Source organism: Tursiops truncatus, chromosome 6 (assembly GCF_011762595.2).
Source record: "Tursiops truncatus isolate mTurTru1 chromosome 6, mTurTru1.mat.Y, whole genome shotgun sequence".
NCBI classification, from domain to species: Eukaryota; Metazoa; Chordata; class Mammalia; order Artiodactyla; family Delphinidae; genus Tursiops; species Tursiops truncatus.
The window spans coordinates 15,209,267-15,232,602 of record NC_047039.1 but is presented as its reverse complement, the minus strand read 5'-3'; the positions used below and the strand labels follow the sequence as shown (position 1 = coordinate 15,232,602).

Below are 23,336 nucleotides of genomic sequence, written 5' to 3'. Positions count from 1 at the left end.
TTATTAAGGGTTTTTGCTTGTTTGTTTTACCATGAAAGGATGCTGTGTTTTGTCAAATGCTTTTTCTGCATCTGTTGAGATGAAGTGATTTTTATCTTTCATTTTACTGATGTATTAACATTTATTGATTTACATATGTTGAATTGTTCTTGTATCCCAGGGATAAATTCCACTTGGTCATGGTGTATAATCCTTTTAAGGTGTTCTTGAATTCAGTTTGCTAATATTGTGTTGATTTGTCGAGAATTTTTGCAGCTATATTTATCAGGATGTTCGTCTACAGTTTTCTTTTCTTGTGGTATCTTTATGTGGTTTTGGTGTCAAGGTAATGCTGGCTTTGTAGAATGAGTTTGGAGTGTTCCCTGCTCCTTTCTGGAAGAGTTTGAGGAGGATTGATGTTTTCTTTAAATGCTTGGTAGAATTCTCCAGTGAAGCCATCTGGTCCTGGAATTTTCTGTGTTGAAGTTTTTTGATTACCAATTCAATCTCTTCACTGATTACCAGTCTGGTCAGATTTTCTATTTCCTGATTCAGTCTTGGAAGGTTGTGTGTTTCTAGAAATGTATCCATTTCTTCTGGCTTATGTAATTTGTTGGCATATAATTGTTCATAGTAGTCTCATGATTCTATGTATTTCTGTAATATCAGTTGTAATGTCTCCTCTTTCATTTCTAACTTGGAGTCTTTTTTTTCTTAGTCTGGCTAAAGGTTTGTCAATTTTGTTTATCTTTTCAAAGAACCAGCTCTTAGTTTTGTTAATCCTTTCTATTGTTCTTCTGGTCTCTGTTTCATTTATTTCTGCTCTAACCTTTATTATTTCTTTCCTTCTGCTAACTTCTGGCTTAATTTGGTCTTCATTTTCTAGTTCCTTAAGGTGCAAAGTTAGGTTGTTTGAACTCTTCCTAATTTCTTAATATATGCATTTATTGCTATAAATTCTCCTCTTAGAACTGCCTTTGCTGCATCCCACAATATTTGATATGTTGTATTTCCATTTTCATTTGTTTTGAGATACAGTAAGTCCCCTACCTACAATCCTTCAAGTTGCGAACTTTCAAAGATGCGAGCATGCATTCGCATGTGCAATCACATAAGTTAATTCACGTCTGGCATACACTGCCATGTGTGTGCATCCTTTTCAAGTAGCTGTGCTTTTGTGCACTTTACTGTACAGTACTGTATGGAATACAGCAGTACAGTATCTTTATTTCAAGCCCAGAACCTGTGCCATCAATGTCAGATGTGAGTGACATTGCAGCTTGCCCTCCATCTCCTATTGCTGACAATCCTTCAGCTCTACCATCTCCCACCTCCTCTCCCTCCTCCAGTCAGTAACTCTTCTTGCCTGTTCGCTCCACGCCAGCCCCTGTATGCCAGCTGTTGTACCATACTACTGCTTTTCAAGGTACTATATTGTAAGATTAAAAATGTTCTTTATTTTTTGTGTTTGTTGTTTTTTATGTATTATTTGTGTGAAAAATATTATAAACCTATTACAGTACAGTACTATATAGCTGATTGTGTTAGTTGGGTACCTGTGCTAACTTTGTTGGACTTATGAACAAACTGGACTTCACGCTCTCGGAATGGAACTCGTTCATATGTAGGGGACTTATTGTAATTTTAAAATTTCTCTTTTGATTTCTTCTTTGACACACTGGTTGTTGAGAAGTATGCTGTTTAGTCTTCACGTACTTGTAGATTTTCCAGCTTTCTTCATGTTGCCGATTTTTTGTTTCATACCATTGTGGTCAGAAAAGATAGTTGGTATGATTTCAATCTTCTTAAGTTTGCTAACATTTGTTTTGTGTCCTATCACATGATCTATCCTGGAGAACGTTCCATGTGCACTTGAGAAGAATGTGTATTTGGTTGCTTTTGGATGAATTGTTTTGTATATGTCTGTTAAGTTTGCTTGTCCTGGTTCAATTCCAATGTTTCCTTGTTGATTTTCTGTGTGGACAATCTATCCACTGGTGATAGCGAGGTACTGAAGCCCTTACTACTGTTATATTTTTGTCGACTTCTCCCCTAAGACCTGTCAGTATTTGCTTAATATATTTCGGTGCTCAGGCGTTGGGAGCATATACATTTACAATTGTTATATCTCCTTGATGTATTGACCTCTTTGTCATTATACAAGCATCTTCTTTGATACTTGTTATCCTTTTTGTCTAGAAGTCTATTTTGTCTGATATAACTATGCCAGCTTTCTTTTGGTTTCTATTTGCTTGGAATATCATCTTTTATCCTTCCACTTTGAGCCTATGTGTGTCTGTAGAGATGAAATGAGTCTCCTGTAGACAGTGTATAGTTGGGTCATTTTTTTTTTTTGATCCATCTAGTCATTCTGTGCCTTTTGATTGGTGAGCCCAATCTATTTACATTTAATTATTTATGTGTAAGGATTTACTACTGTCATTTAATCTTTTGCCTTCTGGTTGTCTCTCCATTGTTTCTTTTTCCTTCTGTTTCTGTCTACCTTTGAAAGTTCGTGGTTTTCCATGGTGATTTGCTTAGTTTCCCCCTTTTTTATGTTACTTATCTCTGTTCGGATTTTTACTCTGTGGTTACCAAGAGGTTTACATAAAATGTCTCACAAATAGTCCTTTTTCTGCTGGTAACAATTTATCTTCATTTGCCTGTAAAGGTCCCATCCTTTTACTTTTCCCCTTTTATATTTTTCATGTCACAAATTCTCTCTTTTAATGCTGCAATTTTGTTACCAAGTTGTAGTACCTATAGTTATTCTTAATGCTCTTTTCCTTTAACCTTTATGCTATAATTGTTTAATATACCGTTCTAAAAAAGATTTAGTTTTCTAATTCCATTTATCACCTTAATTAGAGTTTTGTGTACTTTCATCTTTTCACTTCAGCTTGAAGACCTCCTTTCCACATTTTTTGTAGTCTAGTGGTGGTGAACTCCCTCAGCTTTTGTTTATCTGGAAAAGCCTTTACTTCTCCTTCATATCTGAAGGATAACTTTACTGGATAGAGTATTCTTGGTTGGCAATTTTTATCTTTCAATACTTTGAATATGTCATTCCACTCCTGGCCTATAGCATTTCTCCAGAGAACTCTGGTGATAGCCTAATGGGTTTTTTTTTGTAGGTTACTGTCTTTTTTTCCCTGGCTGCATCTAAAATTTTTTCATCACTGACTTTGGACAGTTTTAATATAATGTTTCTTGGATAAGGTCTTTCATGTTGAAATAATGAAGTGTTCCATCAGCCTTTGGACTTGTATATCCAGTTCCTTTCTCAGGTTTGGGAAGTTCTCAGCTATTATATCTCTGAATTCTCTCTGCTCCCTTCTCTCTCTCTTCTCCTTCTAGGATATCCATTCATCTTACGTTGGCTTTTCTAATGAAGCCTGATAGTTTTCACAGGGTTTCTCCACTTTTTAAAAATCTTAGTTCTCTGTCCTCTTCCACCTGAAACGTTTCTATATTCCTACCCTTGAGCTCACTTATTCTCTCTTCATCTGATGTGCTCTACTTTCAATGCTTTTTAATGCATTCTTCATCTCATTTATTGAGTTCTTCAGCTCTAGAATTTCTGTTTGGTTCTTTTTTAGAATTTCAATCTCTTTGCTAAGTTATTCTGCTTGATAATTTTATTCCTGAGATCACTGTACTGCCTTTCTGAGTTTTCTCGTACCTCGTTGAATTTCTTCCTAATAGCTATTTTGAATTCTTTACCAGTTAGACTGCAATATTCCATGTCTTTAAGTTCTGTTGCTAGAAAAGTGTTTTTCTTCTTTTTGTGATATCACACTGCTTTGATTTTTCATAGTGTTTGATGAAAAGTGCCTCTGTCACTGCATTTGAAGTAGCAAATGACTTTCCTATTTAAGTAAAGCTTTGTTTACTATCATTCTAACAATTCAACACACTGGTCACTAGAAGCCTTTGTTGCGTTTTTTAGAAGGTGGCGCTACAGCACAAGTTTTTGGTTTTTCTTACCTAAGCTGACTCATCACTAAGGTTGGGAGTATGAACATAAAAAAAGCCAGTGGAAAGGGAAAAAAATGGATGGTGACAGAGGTGGGGAGATGTGTGCTTAGTACCTGGGGCTTTGAGTGTGCCATAGCCCAGAAGAGGGTCCTTGAGTGGAGGTGGGGGAGTCCCAGAGGTCTGTGGGCTGTCCTCTTGCTAGAATACCAGGGCAGACAGCAAGAAACTCATTCTTTCAGCTCTCTCTGCCTTCTTCTCTCTTCTTTCTCTGCCCCAGGTTGCTGTGGTCTCTCCTCACAGAGTCCCTCCAGCTGCAATACTCAGCCAGGTAAACTCCCCACCCCAGCTTACCACCTTCACCCTCCACCTCTGCCACAGGTCGTGCTGGCCCACTGCCAGCCCTGCTGCTCCTGGCCTGGCTCTGTAGCTTCCTCTGAGGTCCAATCCACTCACTTTCTTGGGCACTGATGAGTTGATCTCTTGGGTGTCCTAGTGTGCTGTGCAGAGGCACTTTTTTTTGGTTATGGATGTCCAATTAATTGTAAATCAAAGGAGAGAGAGAAAAGGAACCATGCACGCCACCATGATACTGACATCACCAAGACCTATCCAACTTTTAATATTACCACAACCTTTTGAAAGGGCCATCATCCCACCAAATTAAAATATTTTTATTCCTCTGTCCATAGTGCAGCTTTTCCGACCTGTGTTGACTCAAATCATTTCTTCTGCCTAGAATGAGCTTCCTATCCCTCTCTCAGAGTCCTAGCCTTACCATGATTTGGCATGCTGTGTTTATAATTATCCCTTGAGGCCTAGTTCAAATGTCACTTTCTCCATGATGCTCCTAGTTAGGAAAAAAAAAAAGTCTCCTTCTTTCAAATTTCCATGATAGTTTTTCCTTATCTTCCTTATGGCATCTAAAACTCTGCCTTATATAAGCAGCTAACTGTGTACCTTACTTGTCTATAAACAGCTTGACGGCAATATGTGAATTTCGCCCAATTATTGGCGAAATGATAGGTGATTTTGAAATAAATGCTTTTTGGCCTCCATTTCTAGCAAGCTATTCCCCAAATAATTTCAGTGATTTGCCCTTTCATTCTCAAGTAGAATTATTTCTTTGAAAACAGAACATTTCCTCAGTGTATCGAAGTCAAGAATAATTTCCCCTTCCTAACAAGTAAATCAGTAGAAGGTTCCAACAGTCCAGTAATTATCGTAATTCCAGAAAGTTGTACAACTTAGGCAAGGAACACAAAGCTTTTCTATCAAAACAAGTCCAAAATATCCTTCCTAAATGTGATGAGGACAAACCAAGTTATTTTTTAATCGCTTAATGTTTGGATTATAAAGACCAGTCATGTAAGAAACTGATTTTTCCATTTAAAAATTATAATATTTGAAGGCATGGTTTCCCAAATTTTAAGATGTTAAGGGTAATTTTAATAAAGCGTACGTGAGGAAGACTGGGAGGACTTAAAGGAATAGCTTCCCAAATTTCAAGTTGAAGACTAACATACCGACCTTCTTGTTTCCCTGAAATTACTTCTGCATGAGAGTCAGAAAACAGAAAGTCGAAGTGCACGGGGATGTCGGTCAGAAGGTCTTCTAGAATGGCTTTCTGTTGACTGTAAGACAATCCAGAAATTTACATATCAATATATTATATCCTGAATTTTTCTGTTTTAGAAAGAAAAAAAAAAACCCTATGGCTCTGGTATATCTTATGTGAAAAAATTTTTTTAAACCAAAGCAGTTCATTGAAAAGACTGTTTATTTTAAGAAGGAATTTTCATGTAAAATAGACAGCTAGTGGGAAGCAGCTGCATAGCACAGGGAGATCAGCTCGGTGCTTTGTGACCACCTAGAGGGGTGGGATAGGGAGGGTGGGAGGGAGGCTCAAGAGGGAGGAGATATGGGGATATATGTATACATATAGCTGATTCATTTTCTTATACAGCAGAAACTAACACAACATTGTAAAGCAATTATACTCCAATAAAGATGTTAAAAAAAGAGAGAAGGAATTTTCAGAAGTTGTGTAAATTATGTGATTCCGAAATGTAAAACTACAACTGCAAACAATCCTTAAACTAATAAAATAGAAAATCAGTTTTTTTATGACAACTTTACAGTTTACTATTTATAGTCATAAATAAGTACATTAAAAGATATTTGGTGAGTTCTGACTAAGGGAATAGGTCTGGGACTACTCCAGATTTGAAAAAAGAATTTTTAATGTCTTCCTTTTGATGATGATGATGATGGAAGAGGAAGACAAGGAGGAGGGAGATGAGGGGGATGAAGAGGGAGAAAACCCACCACAGCCAATACCACCACCAGGCTGGCTGGCCCTGCCCTCGTGGGAAGGATCACCTTTCAGGGAGGATTCTCATTCCAGCTGTGCAGAGAATGTAGAGAGGGGTCTCTTTGTGTTTTGCCCGTGGTACATGCTCTGCAGCGAAGTTCAAGAGCGGAGAAATGTAATCACTGACTTTCTCTGGAGAGGTAGCGAACTCTGAAATGCCTACAGAAAAAGGACACTCATGTTAACAAGTTGATCCTTTAGCTTATAAGGTATGCTTCTTCATAAACTGTCACTGTTTGCAGATGACATGATACTACACACAGAAAATCCTAAAGACACCACCAAAAAACTACTAGAGCTCATCAATGAATTTGATAAAGTTGCCGGATACAAAATAAACATACAGAAATCTGTTGCATCTATACACTAACAACGAACTATCAGGAAGAGAAATTAAGGAAATAATCCCGTTTACCATCACATCAAAAAGAACAAAATACCTAGGAATAAACCTACTTAAGGAGGTAAAAGACCTGTATTCTGAAAACTATAAGACACTGATGAAAGAAACTGAAGACAACACAAACAGGTGGAAAGATATACTGTGTTCTTGGACTGGAAGAATTAATACTGTTAAAATGACCACACTACCTAAGGCAATCTACAGATTCAATGCAATCCCTATCATTTTTCACAGAACTAGAACAAGTAATTTAAAAATTTGTATGGAAACACAAAAGACTCTGAACAGCCAAAACAAACCTGAGAAAGAAAAGAACTGGTGGTATCACACTCCCTGACTTCAGACTGTATTACAAAACTACAGTAATCAGAACAGCATGGTACCGGCACAAAAACAGACATATAGATCAATGGAACAGAATAGAGAGCTCAGAAATAAACCCACGCACTTAGAGTCACCTAATCTACAACAAAGGAGGCAAGAATATACAATGGAGAAAAGACAGTCTCGTCAGTGAATGGTGCTGGGAAAACTGGACAGCTACATGTAAAAGAATGAAATTAGAACATTTTCTCATACCATATACAAAAATAAACTCAAAATTGATTAAAGACCTAAATGTCAGATCATTTAGAGAGAGAAAACATAGGCAGAACACTCTTTGGCATAAAAAGTAGCAATATTTTTTTTTGGATCTGTCTCCTAAGGCAGAGGAAAGGAAAGCAAAAATAAACAAATGCAACCTAATTAAACGTAAAAGCTCCTGCACAGAAAAGGAAACCATCGACAAAACAAAAAAGACAACCTACTGAATGGGAGAAAATATTTGCAAGTGATATGACCAATAGAGTTAATATCCAACATATATAAACAGCTCATACAACTCAATATCAAAAAAAGCAAACAACCCGATTAACAAATGGTCAGAAGACCTGAAGAGACATTTTTCCAAAGAAGACATACAGATAGATGGCACATGAAAAGATGATCAACATCCCTAATCATCAGGGAAATGCAAATCAAAACCACAATGAGATTATCACCTCACACCTGTCAGAATGGATATCATCAAAAAGACCATAAACAAAAAATACTGGCAAGGATTTAGAGATAAGAGAACACTTGTACACTGCTGGTGGGAATGTAAATTGGTGTCGCCACTGTGGAAAACAGTATGGAGGTTCCTCAAAAAACTAGAAACAGAACTACCATGTGATCCAGCAATTCCACTCCTGGGTATATAGCTGAAGGAAACAAAAGCACTATTAGAAAAGATACATGCACCCCAATTTTCACAGCAGCATTATTTACAATTGCCAAGATATGGAAGCAACCTAAGTGTCCATCAACAGATAAAGATGTGGTATGTGTATGCAATGGAATACTACTCAGCCAGAAAAAAGAATAAAATTTTGCCATTTGCAACAACACGGGTGCACCTGTAGGGTATCATGCTTAGTGAAATAAGTCAGACAGAGAAAGACAAATACTGTTTATTATCACTTATATGTGGAATCTAAAAAATACAACAAACTAGTGAATATAAAAAAAAAGAAACAGACTCACAGATATAGAGAACAAACTAGTGGTTACCAGTGGGGAGAGGGGAGGAGGAGGGGCAAGATAACGGTAGGGGATTAAGAGGTACAAAAGAAAAAAAAGTTATGCTTCTTTAACGAGGCTAATTTGAGAGCAATTCACACTACACACCATACACTCTTAGTTTTTCCCTATCCCTCTGGCAACTCCCTCCACAGCGTCTCGGCTGTTAAGTGATGGTGGTGCTACCTGTTCAGTCCTATGCTCTCTTCTCAGTCATCACAGACCTAATTGAGCCACTATTGTGTGTCAGACACTTGGGATCAGCTGCACATGAGCTCGCCCCTGCCCTTGAGAAACACGCCCCCACTGTCCTCAGCAGGTTCACTCACTCCCATGGCGGCCATCACCATCTATGCCTCAGATCTCCGAATCTTAATCGCAGCCATCCAGCTCTCTTCCCCAACCTCCAGATCAGTATGTAGTAACTGTCCACTGGACACAGCCATGTGCTTGTCCTCACAGCAACATATGTAAACCCAAACTCAACTTCCACTGTAAACCTGGCTCTTACTGCTCGTGACCTACCTTAGCAACCCCAGCCAGTATCCTGGATAAAATGCCTCTCCCTCACCTCAACGTGTGTTCTAGGTTTCACTGATCGCCTATCCTTGGCTCTGCTCACACTATTTCACTTCTCATCTCTGCTGGACACCACCAGCCTCTGCCAGCCTGCTGCAGCACATCCTACTCTCAAGTCCTGGCAATCCCCAACCACTCTCCATGGTCTGAGATCTTCCTGGTCTGAGATCCTCTGGTGGCTCCTCAATGCCCTCCAGATAAAGCTCAGCTCTAGAACAGCATAACGTGCCCTGAGCACTCACCTATCCCATCTCTTGCCACATTCTTTCCATTTGGCTTCAACTAGACTGCATAAAATTTCTGTAATGCATCATATTCTGGCCTTAGGGCCCCTGCAGCTCCACCAGGAAGAGGCTTCTCTTTGACTGCCTCCCTCCTCCCACCCCTTTCACCTGGCTGACTCCCGCTCACCCACCGAGCTATGCCCTCTCTGGAAGTCCTCCCTAACAGGACCCTGAAGGCGAGCTCTCATTACATTCCACGCTTACCCCTATCTCTCAGTGGAGCACTCATTCCGCCTCATCGAAACTACCTATTTACTTGCCTGTCTCATTTCAACTGGAAGTTTCTTGAGGGCACAAACTGTGTCTTGTTCAAATTTATTCTCAGCACCTGACACAGTCTCTTGGCAAATAGCAGGTGCTCAACAAATATTTGTTGAATGAGTACATAAGTGAATGACTATTTCCAGCTGTCATTTAGCCTACAACATTAAAGCTGAGGGGGATTTCAGAAGTCCAAAATTTATTTCACAGATTAGAAAACTGTGGACTCAGAAAGATTAAGCGATCTGTCAAAGCAATCAGCATCAAGCAATCTAAAAGCCAGATTTTTTGGACTCCACATACATTGCCATTTCAATGGACACCAAGCCCAAAGCTATCTAGAATCTATTAAGTAAGGAAATTTCTAGAGTTTTGCTAGAATGCTATACACAAGAGCCCATGCTTCAGGACAGAGAAGTACTATAAAAAGGTACCTGAATTTCCACTTCAAACATTTCCTGTAGCATCAAAGAGAATCATATTCAGACTGATTTTAATGAGATTCTGGTGTGTACCCTGGGATGCTATGGTAGCTGCCCCTTGTTCTCAGGGGACAACTCCAAGGCATGAAAGTTTTCATCTTATTCCATGAGAGCAGGTAATCACTGATGGAACCTGGGATGTGAAGCCAGACGAAATGCAAAGTGCTTTACAGAGTTTAAGTTTTTAATTTTCTGGTGAATTTATTTGGTCAATATTACTTTAACCCTGAAAGTGTTTCTAGATTTAGAGACACATAAAAATGTAAGAAATGGGAAAATAGAAAACTGAAAGTCATTCACTAAGACTTACAGAGAAAATGATCTTCTATGAATAACTTTAAAAAAATGTTCACGGGGGCTTCCCTGGTGGCGCAGTGGTTAAGAATCCGCCTGCCAATGCAGGGGACACAGGTTCAAGCCCTGGCCCCGGAAGATCCCACATGCCACGGAGCAACTAAGCCTGTGCGTCACAACTACTGAAGTCTGCGCACCCTAGAGCCCACGCTCCGCAACGAGAAGCCTGCGCACCATAACGAAGAGAAGCCCCCGCTCGCCGCAACTAGAGAAAGCCCGCACGCATCAACAAAGACCCAACTCAGCCAAAAATAAATAAATTAATTTAAAAAAATGTTCATGGAAATGTACTCTGGTATCAAAATAATGCTTATACAAGACGCTCAGAGTAAGTTCCCTCTCTTTAACCTGAAAAATGAGGTAGAGATTTTGAATTTTCTGAGCTATACGCTGGTGCCAAGCTGCCCAAACCTCAAAGAACAGTCAACCTGTCGAGTGTTGCCTGAAGAAAGAAGTGGGACTGACTTATTCACTGAAGAATGAGTAGGATGCAAAAGGTCTACAGTCCTGGTAGACTGTTTTATGAGGACAGGTTTTCTTATCAGTTAAAACTAATCTCTTTTTCACTTACATTTTTGAAATGGGAGATAGTAAGCTATGACAGCTATTTTTTGTCAACATTCTCTAATATATTCAAAGATAAATTCTTCAGAATTTTTTATTTAATATTTTACTATTCAACACATTCACTAAATGAGACAAAAGTGCTGAAACTCTATTAAGATCTATGGTCCAATCACATCAGTGGTTATCAACCATCAAGACCTAAGGTGCCTATTTCAAGGTATTCCTGAGATCTTCCATTCCTAACACTCTTGACAGAAGGGTGCTGCCCATGGAAATGATACAGATACAGAAAAAGGTTGAGAACCACTGATTTAAATTGTCTAACGAGGAAGGCAAATCCCAATTTTTACATAACACACTGACTTAGAAATTACAGTATCTTTAAAACTAGACATAGTGATATCAGCTCTTCTAAGTTCTATTGTCACTCTTCTTAAATAACCTAGATGATTAGAAATGCACTGGGGTAGCAATTTTTAAAAATAACAAATACATACCAATGTATTCAAGTACAGATATCCATGAGTTATCTGAAATTACCTTCTCATTAAGGATAGAGACCAACGGCTACCACCTAGAAAACCATCCCTCCATAATTAACGTCAGCTAGCCAACATTTGAGCAGACACCATAAGTAAAGGCACTATGGTAAATGCTGCAGGAGACAAAAAAGACAGACAAGGGTTTAGGCTATTTTATGAAGGTATCAGTCACCTTATGCAAGATGAACAGAAAAGGGGAAACAGAGTGAAACAAGGAGATCAACTGGGTCCTGGTGTGAGCTCTGAATGAGGGTGATGACTGCAAGGAGAGAAAGGGAAAGACGTGAAAGCCAGCACAGAGAATGAAAAGGCAGAGCCTGGTTACCAGTCAGGTATTTATCATTCACATACCGGGTTTTATTTTCATGACCACAGGCTTTCGGTTTTTATCCCGCATTTGCCTGATATCCAACAGATCATGAGGATTGCCGTTATGCCTTGGCCAGCAATAAACGAATATCCGAGACCCGCTGCTCCCACAGTCCACCACGATACCATAGTTCACATTGGGGTTATTGGTGTCCGTAGCTTCAATGTCAGTAACTCGTGCCAAGTACCTTGTTTAGAGAAACAAACACATACTTTTAATGAGACAGAGACTATCAATGATGCAAGAAACAAACACCAAATCAGTGATCTCTAAGCTGTGTGGTAGCACCACCGTAACACTTTCACAACTGCCGAATGATTAAAAAGTCAAAAGAAAAACAAAAAAAGTGATAGTGATAAAAGTCATCTAGAGCAGATACACACTCATCATTCCCTTAACTACGTTCAAATAAGCTCTGAAAAGCAAAACTCTATTTCCAAACTATCAACATTAACTGAAAAATCAGCTTAAAAGATATCACAGGAGAAGCTTATGCTTAAATCCTCTTATGATGTGGATTTGGTGGTAAATGACTAAACCATTTCAAACAGTTTAATTTTTCATGCTATGCTGTATTCAGTACAAAATCTGTTTCCTCCAGCCACCTGCTCCTTAAATTCCATCCAAGTCCCCAAAGTCTGGAAGTCATCACATGAAGGTATGGCATCCCATCTAGAAAACAAATGTTTTCTCCTCCTACCTTTGAAACTTCTTATCTCTGGAGAGCCGCCCATACTTATTTCGGATTATGACAACGGAAAAGTATAAAAGTGAGACAGCAGCAGCCAGAACGCTAATGACGAGAATCTGGCGTAAGTTGGTGTTCAGAATTCGGGGACACCCCACTGGAGAGATGCTGAAATGCCAGGAAGCCGGAAGAAGACAGGAGATGCCGATCCTGAAATTTCAAAAGACAGGTTTAGCTAAAGCAGTCTGCTCCAGAGAGGCCTCCCCTCACTTCCACTGATCTGAAAGTTAAGACATTCAGCTTGAGCTGCCCCTACTTCCCTGCTGGTAGGTTATCGGTATACCTGCATCTTCCACGTTGCTATTTTGCTATGTTAACTCGTTATTATAAAATTACATGAATGAGAATTCAGCCCTGATGACACTTCTGTGTTCCCCCTTTCTGGAGAGTATTAAGTAGTTTTATTTGTGCCCGGCTTTGTTCCAAAAATAGAATTATAGACAGCTTATAAGGATAAGTTCAATAAGATAAATAAGTAAATCTATAATGAAACCAGGTTTAAGGAGGCTGAACTCAGAGCCCAGAAACACATGTAATAAGGAAAGTCTGCAAAGGTGGCTGAGCATGACAGCGACCAAAAACCCTGTCTGTTACAGCAGAAACATATAAACAGCCCAGGAGGAATCAGATTTTCTAACACTGAATCCCGAGGCCAATCTCTCCCGTGCTGATTGCGTGAGAAAAAACGAAAAAACAGTATCTTTAACAACATCCCCGCAGCAGTCAATAAATATGTTTTGTATATCCTGTGTTTTTAGAAATATTCCTGAGACATTTTTGCAAATAAACTTTCTTCTCAGTTTGTCAGGAATGAGAGACTATTATTAGGCTTAAAAAACAAAACAAAACAAACCTTGCTGCCTTTGGGATAAATTCTACTGTTTACTGTTAATTTCTACACTCTTCCCTTTAAAAAGTGCTTCATGGACTAAAATATCTCACAGAAGGGGGAGGGATCCCGCTAACCCAAGGGAATTTTCTATTTGTAGTTTCTGGTCTCCATGTGGGTTCTTGGGCCACGCCATGGAGTTTATCACCCCTCTCATACCTCCGAGGCTTACAGGCGGTCACCCTGTGCTTAATACAACTCCTCCCAGATTCCAACATGTGTGCCCCGTACAGTAAACTACACGAACCCCACTTTCCTTCTGTGACAGGCGCCCCCCTGGGGCCCTGGAAGAACAAAGGTGTTACACAGAAGTGTAGCACGACTCTGAACACTTCTCACTTGGGATTTAGATTCTTCCCCCTTCTCGAGACCTGCTTCTGTGGCACCAAATCTTCGGTTTTACAGTGCCGGTGATTCGGCACCATCACTCACCTCCCCATGCTGGCAGGTCAGAGGTCAGGCGAGGCCCTGGGAGTCAGTCCTCACACACCATTACAGAAGGCCTCCTGGTGCCAGAGCCCTCCTGTTCCAGGAAGCGACAAAAGTCACAAAGACAGCACAAGCCAAGGAGACGCTGTGTTCTTTATCAAGTGCCTGCTTAAGCCCAAGCACACGTAATCTGGTCTGTGATCCTTGCAGCGGAGCTCTTAGCTCGGTTTATTTTGAGCAACACACTTCGAAGTTAATTTCATGCTATCAGAGACACAGGCCTAAATCAAAAGAGATAATAACAGTCTGGCATTTTTACCTAAATGCGAATCAGTGATGCCAAAATACAGGTCACCGAACAGGTCTTAACCACCTTATGGTGCTGAATGTTAAGGAAGATTAAGGGGTGGGAGTAGGAGGCAGGCAGAATGAATAACCGAATGGGAGTCTGAACTCTCCATTCAGCTGATAAATACCTACTAGATCGCTCTTTTATGTACAAAGTACCATGCAAGGCACCATGTTCCGAGGGAGCTCTGTCACTTTCACCGTGGCTGCCACTCCTTCAGCTCCCAGACCTCAAATCACAGGAGAACAGGAGGCCGGGGCCTCCTTCCAACCTGCCGGATCCGAAGGATGCGTGATCCTGGGTCTCCTTCTTGGTCTTGTGGCACCGATGTACCTCTTCCAGGCCTCTCAGGACAGCTGTCTCCCCTAGTCTGCTTCTTAGCTCTTGAATGATTCCTTCTCAGGACCCTCCACGTCTCGGCGTTTCTGCACATCCTGTCTGCTGTTCCCCAGGTTCTCTGTCTTGGCTCCAATCTCTTCTAACTCTAATCTCTGTTCCTGGTCAACTTCACTTACTGCTTCAATGATCCAACAGCTCAGAACTTTCTTCCTCCACCCCAGGCTTCTCCTCTGAGCTACAGATACGTATCTTCAAGCACCTACCAACATCCCCATCTGAACATCGCAGGGCCCATGAGAAACATTTCTAAAGCTGAACCCTTCCACTGTAGCCCTCATCCTCTCCTCCCACGCTCCTCCTCTCAGTCTCAACCCCACCGACTGCTCAAGCAGAAACTAGGGAGTCGTGCCTGACCCCTCCCTCCTCCTCATCCTCCAGAGCCGACTTCTTATGGAGTCCTTCCATTTCTCTAACCTCCGTTCCTCTAAAGCCTGTCCCTTTTCTTAGCAATCTCTTACTCTTAAGTGGCCTATCAGGACAGCAGCCTAACTTGTCAGTCTCCCACCTGCAGTCTCAACCCAGCGGCTCTCCAGTTCCTCACCCCATAGCTTCAGGCAGATTCTTCAACAGAAACTGACATCCACCCCATCCCTACTCGGGTCCAGGATCCCGTTAATCTTGTGCTGGAAATCCTCCAACAGCTCCCCTTGCAAGTAAATAAAGGTCAAAGGCTGTACCCTGACTCCCCGTCCTACGGGATCCGGACATCTGTTACTGCTCTGACCTCACCATCCCTCTCCCTTTCTCACTTCACTCCAGCCACACTGGTGTCCACACTGTCTTCACACACGCCAGGCACTGTCTGCTCTCAGAGCCTCTGAATGTGCTGCTCCCTCTGCTTGGAAATAATCCATATGGCTTATTTTTTCACTCCCTTCAGCTCTTTACTCAATGTCACCTTCTCAGGGAGGCACGCCCTGGCCACCCAGTCTATAACTGCAAGCTCTCCCCTCCATCCAGCTCCCTTCCCTGGGTTATTTCTCCTCCTTAGCATTTACGTATTTATTAACTTTTTTTTTTTTTTTTGCCACACCACATGCATGCAGGTTCCCAGTTCCCCAACCAGGGATCGAACCCATGCCCTCTGCAGTGGAAGCTCGGAGTCTTAACCGCTGGACCACCAGAGAAGTCCCTTTATGAACTTCTTATATAGTGCTTATTATGTGCCAGGCCCTGCTGAAATGCTTTGCAAATACTAATCTACTCCTCCTATCGACCACCAAGGTAGGTACTATTTGCATAATATTTTACAGATGAAGCAGGGAGGCTGAGTAATGTGCCTGAGGTCACACAGCTAATAAAAGGTAAATATAAATAAAAGAGCTGGGATTCAAGCATGTGAATCCATACTCCTATCCTGTCCTCTAACACACTCTGTGTGTGTGTGTGTGTGTGTGTGTGTGTGTGTTTGCATTTCTCTTGCTCATGTGTCTCCTCCTCCAGAACGCCAGCCCCACAAGGGGCCAGATTTAGGTCTGCTTGGCTGCATTCCCGGCGTGGCGGCCCCTAGGAAAGGGCCTGGCAAGAAGTCAAGTTTCAGAGTTCTGGGACCGAAAAGGGTTACAAACTTATACACTAGGGTAATCTTTCCAAAACAAACAGTAATCATGATACCTCCCCACCTCCCAATTTTTCTCTCTCACTCAGGAAAAAGTCCTAACTCCTTAGGATGGTAAAGGAGGTCCTTCTTGATCTAGTCTTGCGCTATTCCATACAGTAGCCATTGCCACATGTGGCTAAAGTAATTTAAATTAAAAATTCAGTTTCTCCAGACTCACAGATACAGAGAACAAACTAAGTGGCTACCAGTGGGGAGAGGAAAGGAGGGAGGGGCAAGTGAGGGGTAGGGGATTAAAGATGTTCATCACAGTATTATGTATAATAGCAAAACACTGTTCTAAACTAATGTGCCTTACAGGGGGGTGGGTTAAATTAAACATGGTCCATGTATGCAATGGACTACAATGTGACTGTTAGAGGTGCTGACACAGATCTACATTTATTGACATGGAAAGATACTCATGATAGGTTAAGTGAAAAACCTAACATCATGCATAGAGAGGAGAAAATGGAAGGAGAAAAACCAAAATGTTAACAGTGGTTAGTTATTTCTGAGTAGTGAGATAATGGATCATCTCTATTCTCTTCCCTAGGCTTGCCTAGGTTGCTTAAAGGGCATATATTAATTTTATCATCAGAAGAAACAACAGAACTGTCTTTAACAAGCTACCTTTGACTGATATCTCCAGTTTCCGGCATCCAATCCTCTTCTGGGTATATCAAGAAAGCCCGTCTTCAAAACTCTTCATGGCACAGGAATTCCAGTCTGAACATTTTAAAAAATCGATAATTATGTGATAGCTGAACTACGAACAAAAGAAAAGAATGTTTAATTAACAGCTTAAAGTCAAGGTCCTTGGGGGAAGAAAGGCCTTTCATGATTCAACGATTTGTATTATGAAGTGACATGAAGGGCAGAGAGGAGTAATACGACTGACTCCAATCTCAAGGCTTCTGCAGATTGGTAATGGAGAAAATACCAATACCCAAGAAATAATCAAGAGAGTAACAGAAGGCAATGTTAAATTATCTGGACTCCTGCTGTACCAGTTCAAAGAGCACGGTGAAGGCTACATGTTAACAGAAAGATTCCTGCAGGTGGGAAGTAGGCTTTGGATGGGGGAGGAGAAAAGAGAGTACCTTTCAAAGAAGAGGCCCTGTTGGGATGCACCATGGCAAACTTAGTAAATGTTATTTAATCCGGTGTTTGTCTTAGGCCTTTTTTTTTTTTTTTTGAGATATGAGATGACTTTGACAATGAGGATGAATAGATATTTTTGTAAGTTACAAAATTTGTGTTTAAAGACAGACAGAAAATAGGACAGCTTGTAAATTGCTGAAGTAATTACTTTCATTTAGGACAAAAGTATGGCTGAATGTCACCCAGCAGACAACAATACGGTAATTTGATCTTAAAACGTAAACTCCAGCTGTATTTGCAGCTAAGAGTCTTGGCACCAGGGTTTAGGGTGGCAAACTCTTAGCAGTATTACATAAAACTGCCATGTTTTTAAAAGGCCTAAGTTGTGTGAGGCCCATCACCAGAGAGGTGCATTAACTCGAATTCTTTCAGCTCATGGGGCCCCCCCTCAGCTGAACATTCTTTAGCAGAGTGAGGTCCGCTGGGTCCTGAGTTAAAGTCTTTTCGGTCAGTTAGTTTCTCATTGACAGTCCTAAGGAAAACAGTGAAAACAATACAAGTCAACTGCAAAGTGAAATGGCTCCCACGGTGAAAAATGCAGGATGCAGTGACACAGACATTAGCAAATTCTGAAATTACAGGCAAACAAAATCACAGACAAAGGAGACTCTGGAAGAGCTAAACCTGAGTAAGAACAGGTAAGATGCCACGAAGGGTGCTTCAAAAAAGAACAACATGAATATCAAAAGATGACAAGAGAAGCTGGAAAAATCAAAAGAAGCCCACAAACAGGCAGAATTCTGTAAGAAATGACCGTCTTGGTGGGAGTGAGAGGCCAAAGTGAAGTGAAGGATGCTATGTGGCACTCAGATGTGGGAAAAATACATCACAGCAACTTGATTCGTTTGTTATTTAAAGAAGAATGCACAGTAACACGTGTTGGCAACGATGTGGACAAAGAGGAACCTTGAGCATTGTTGGCGGGAATGTAAACTGGTGCAGCCACTAAGGAAGACATTATGGAGGTTCCTCAAAAAATTAAAAATGGATCTACCATATGATCCAGCAATTCCATTTCTGGGTATTTTTCTGAAGAAAACAAAAACATTAATTTGAAGAGATATATGCACCCCTGTGTTCATAGCAGGATTATTTGCAACAGCCAAGATATGGAAGCAAGTAAAGTGCCCGACAACAGATGGACAAAGAAATTGTGGTGTATGTATACAATGAAATATTACTCAGCCACAGAAAAAGAATGCAATCTTGCCATTTGTGACAACATGGATGGCCCTGGAGGGCATTATGCTAAGTGGAATAAGTCTGACAGAGAAAGACAAATACTGTATGATTTCGCTTATATGTGAAGTCTAAAAAACAAATGAGCAAACATAACAAAACAGAAACAGACACAAACATACAGAGAACAAACTGGTGGTTGCCAGTGGGGTAGGAGATGGGAGGAGAGAAACAGGTGAGAGAGATTAAGAGGTACAAAATTCCAGTTACAAAATAAATGAGTCACAGGGATGAAATTTACATAGGGGATATAGTCAATATTGTAATAACTTTGTATGGTGACAGATGGTAACTAGACTTACGGTGGTGATCTTTTTCGTAATGTACAGGATTATCGAATCCCTATGCTGTGCACCTGGAACTAACATAGTGTTGTAGGTCAATTATGCTTCAATTTTTTAAAATAAGAGAAAAAAGAAGAATGCACGTAGTTGTATTTATGATCAACATTTTCTTAATATTTAAATTTTATTTATTTATTTTAATAAATTTATTTATTTATTAATTTTTTGGCTGCGTTGGGTCTTCATTGCTGTGTGCGGGCTTTCTCTAGTTGCGGCGAGTGGGGGCTACTCTTTGTTGCGGTGGCTTCTCTTGTTGCGGAGCACGGGTTCTAGGCACGTGGGCTTCAGTAGCTGTGGCTCGCGGGCTCAGCAGTTGTGGCACAAGGGCTTAGATGCTCCGCGGCATATGGGATCTTCCCGGACCAGGGCTCGAACCCATGTCTCCTGCACTGGTAGCAGATTTTTAACCACTGCGCCACCAGGGAAGTCTTTAAATTTTATTTTTCCATAGCAAGTCCTAATCAAACCTCTTCCCTACCTCTCGCTGTTCATTTGCAAACTTCTGGTCCCCATTTTAAATGATCTTTTTCTGGTCATACTTTTCCCTGCCTCTCCTCTGTAGTTTCCCAGATCTGCAACTCTGACTTCCCTCAAGTTTCAGTTCCACATCCTGAGCTTACCCAGTTACCACAAACTCATTTAGTCTAAGATTGTGCTCCCAAATCTTTTGACACAAACTAATACCACCTTCCGAATTCCCCAGGTCTAAGAGGAGTATCACCGTGGACTGGGGTCACCTGATTCTTAACCTTGATTCCCAATTATCTGTGTGTTGCTACTCTGTGTCATTTATCAGGTCCTGTCAATTCTTCCTCAAACAGTCCACACATCTAAAATGACCACAGCAGACATCCCTACCTCAGGATAGGTCTCTAGGCGGGTCACTAACCTTCTGCCTTCACCGTGAACACCATTCTTTGGAAACATTTCTTTGTAAAACGTTACCTTCACAATACAACCAGCTCAAGAAAAAAATCTAGAAACAATAAATGCTGGAAAGGGTGTGGAGAAAAGGAAACCCTCCTGCACTGTTGGTGGGAATGTAAATTGATACAGCCACTATGGAGAACAGTATGGAGGTTCCTTAAAAAACTAAAAATAGAACTACCATATGACCCAGCAATCCCACTACTGGGCATATACCCTGAGAAACCATAATTCAAAAAGAGTCATGTACCACAATGTTCATTGCAGCTCTAACTACAATAGCCCGGATATTGAAGCAACCTAGATGTCCATTGACAGATGAATGGATAAAGAAGATGTGGCACATATATACAATGGAATATTACTCAGCCATAAAAAGAAACGAAATTGAGTTATTTGTAGTAAGGTGGATGGACCTAGAGTCTGCCATACAGAGTGAAGTAAGTCAGAAAGAGAAAAACAAATACCGTATGCTAATGCATATATATGGAAGCTAAAAAAAAAAAAAATGGTACTGATGAACCTAGTTGCAGGGCAGGAATAAAGTTGTAGACATAGAGGATGGACTTGAGGACACAGGGTGGGAGGTGGAAGCTGGGTCCAAGTGAGAGTAGCACTGACATATATACACTACGGAATGTAAAATAGATAGCTAGTGGGAAGCAGCAGCACAGCACAGGGAGATCAGCTCAGTGCTTTGCATTGACCTAGAGGGGGGGATAGGGAGGATGGGAGGAAGGCTCTACAGGGAGGGGATATGGGGACATATGTATGCATATGGTTGATTCAACAAAAACTAACACAGTATTGTTAATCAATTATACTCCAATAAAGATCTATTGGGACTTCCCTGGTGGCACAGTGGTTAGGAATCCGCCTGCCAACGCAGGGGACACGGGTTCAAGCCCTGGTCCGGAAAGATCCCACATGCCGCAGAGCAACTAAGCCTATGCGCCACAACTACTGAGCCTGCGCTCTAGAGCACGTGAGCCACAACTACTGAGCCCGTGTGCTGCAACTACTGAAGCCCGCATGCCTAGAGCCCATGCTCCGCAACAAGAGAAGCCACTGCAATGAGAAGCCCGCGCACCGCAACGAAGAGTAGCCTCCACTCGCCACAACTAGAGAAAACCCGTGTGCAGCAACGAAGACCCAACACAGCCAAAAAATTAGAAAAAAAAAAAAAAAAAGATCTATTAAAAAAAAAGAACCTTCCAGAGCCTACAGGTCAACAACAGCGTCCCTGTGTGGCATCTGAGAACTTCCATCCATCAAACGGTCCCATCTTATTTTACTAAACTGTTCTCTGCTCAGCCCTAGAACATCTCTCTGCTCTAGTGAGGTGGGTCTCTCCTCTCCCACACAAGCAGTCCTCATTCTTGCCTTGGGCCATTACTTAAGTCACTTCCTACTAAGTAATATGTCCTGTTCACAATATTACACTTCTTTCAAGGCACAGGTCAATATTCTTCTTTGCCAAGATTTAACCAGTTATATTTCCCAATGTTTCTCCACACTCTGAATCTTCTCTTTATTCATGTGTAGTTGATTTAAAATAAACATGCTGAATAAATATGTAGAGAATATAAATACCTAGATAACTTTAATTTTGTTTCTTCTTTCTAGACTGTATACGTAAGGGTTGAGATCATGCATTCCTATTAGGCCTGGAAGGATGTAAACCACAGATTCAATATGCAACAAATAAATCAATGTTAAGGTTAACAATGGAATAAACAAACTACTTACACAAATTAATACTCCATTTTATAATTCTGCTAATGTGTCAAACAGAATGAACAGACCTGATACAAAGACACAATAACATCAAATATAACATAATACAAAGAATATAATTCTTTTAGGCCCCTCCCAAGGCTGGAAAATTATTTTCATTACACAAAGCAGTACACAGTAAAGGCTGTAATGTGAAATTAAACTAGGGATCTGAGTCTCTAATTTAGAATTCTTTAATAACCTAGTTTATCTTTCAGCATGGAAGCATCTCGTTTCTTTCCTAAACAGTCTACACCTGCGTTCGTCTCACTGGGGTCTGAGAACCCCTGCGGTTCTGAGTCAAATTCCAGAGGAATGAGCGAACTGTCCCTTTAAGAGGTGTCACGCATTACTCGAGTTTGTGAAACACTGCTCTTACCATCACTTTATTGCCCAACTAGCTCTATTTTTCCAATGGAGCTAATCAGATTTAGATTTTAGAGAAACCTAAAGCATGAAACTTGGTAAAAGCAGAGTAAAGGAAAAACGATGCTGACTTGTAAATGTCATGACAAGGTGGCAGGTAAGACCCGCAGGGTCCTCGATGCAGCATCCTTCTCCCCGGCCAGGTCCCTCCCCATGCGGCCCAGACCCGCGCCCACTACGTGTCAGAGGGGAAATCCAGCGCGGTCACCGGAGCGGGCGCCGACAGCACGACTGCCAGCTTTCTCCCGCCAGGGGCTGGGGGACAGCACCTGCCGCCCGGGGTCACGGGTGCTGACGGCTGGCACCCGGATGTGGTCGCGCGACCCGGGCGGCGGGGAGGCAACGGCGCGGGAAGGGCCCCCGGGGCAGAGTGGCTCGTCCGCGGCCTCGCTGCCCCGTCGGGCCCCATCGGGCCCCGCTCCAACCGTCCCCGCTTCGGCCGCCCACCCTCCCCTCGTCCGCGCCGGAAAGGCCGCCTCACCTGCTCGGCAGCGTCCGACTCGGCGGTCGGGGTTCCCGGGAGCGGGGACCCGCGAGCGGAGCGCATCACGGCCACCGCGGCGAGGCGGCGCCGGCAATGCAGTCGCGGCTTCCCGGCAGCAGCTTCCCGGCAGCTCCGCTCCTTTCCCGCAGCCGTACCGCCAAAACACCACCCCGTAGCCACCCGTGTCGCGTCACCGGGAGCGGCGGGAGCGCGCACGCCGCGGGGCGGGGCCTGCGCCGCCATGACTGGCATCCCAGCGCAGCGCTCTTCCGCGGAACCACGCGGGTGCAGCTGAGCTCAGGGACTGCCGAAAGTGAAAGTGGCATCACGGAAATAACCAGTACTGTGGCTTGGTTACCGCCGATCCTACAGCGAGGCGCAAAGTGCTTATGACACCAAAGGTCTTTTTTTTTTAATTAATTAATTAATTTATTTTTGGCTGTGTTGGGTTTTCGTTTCTGTGCGAGGGCTTTCTCTAGTTGCGGCGAGCGGGGGCCACTCTTCATCGCGGTGCGCGGGCCCCTCACTATCGCGGCCTCTTTTGTTGCGGAGCACAGGCTCCAAACGCGCAGGCTCAGTAGTTGTGGCTCACGGGCCTAGTTGCTCCGCGGCATGTGGGGTATTCCCAGACCAGGGCTCGAACCCGTGTCCCCTGCATTGGCAGGCAGATTGTCAACCACTGCGCTACCAGGGAAGCCCCGCAGTTGTTTTATTTGTGTTCTATTAGTATTATGGAAAAGAACACTTGAAAACTTAAGAAGAACTAGGCATTTTTGCTCGACTCGACGTTTCG

General features: G+C 42.0%; 1 protein-coding gene across 10 annotated transcripts in view; it reads right to left on the bottom strand.

The window, feature by feature from the left end:
- ENTPD4 (ectonucleoside triphosphate diphosphohydrolase 4) overlaps positions 1 to 22,730 on the bottom strand; it is a 39,634-nt gene extending 16,904 nt beyond the window's left edge. For 2 of the 10 annotated variants that reach the window (XM_019941285.3, XM_019941295.3), the window contains exons 1-7: positions 22,541 to 22,730; positions 16,817 to 16,912; positions 13,842 to 14,119; positions 12,473 to 12,670; positions 11,754 to 11,959; positions 6,337 to 6,487; positions 5,485 to 5,588 (exon numbers count right to left, since the gene is read on the bottom strand). In XM_019941285.3, coding sequence (XP_019796844.1) covers positions 5,485 to 5,588; positions 6,337 to 6,487; positions 11,754 to 11,959; positions 12,473 to 12,670; positions 13,842 to 13,849 — 667 coding nt within the window. In that variant the 5' untranslated portion in view covers positions 13,850 to 14,119; positions 16,817 to 16,912; positions 22,541 to 22,730. Of the gene's footprint in view, positions 1 to 5,484; positions 5,589 to 6,336; positions 6,488 to 11,753; positions 11,960 to 12,472; positions 12,671 to 13,841; positions 14,120 to 16,816; positions 16,953 to 18,888; positions 18,908 to 21,450; positions 21,525 to 22,540 lie in introns of those variants that run through there. The other 8 variants (XM_019941286.3, XM_019941293.3, XM_019941287.3 and 5 more) reach the window with 8 other exon arrangements.
- Between the last annotated feature and the right edge of the window lie 606 nt (positions 22,731 to 23,336).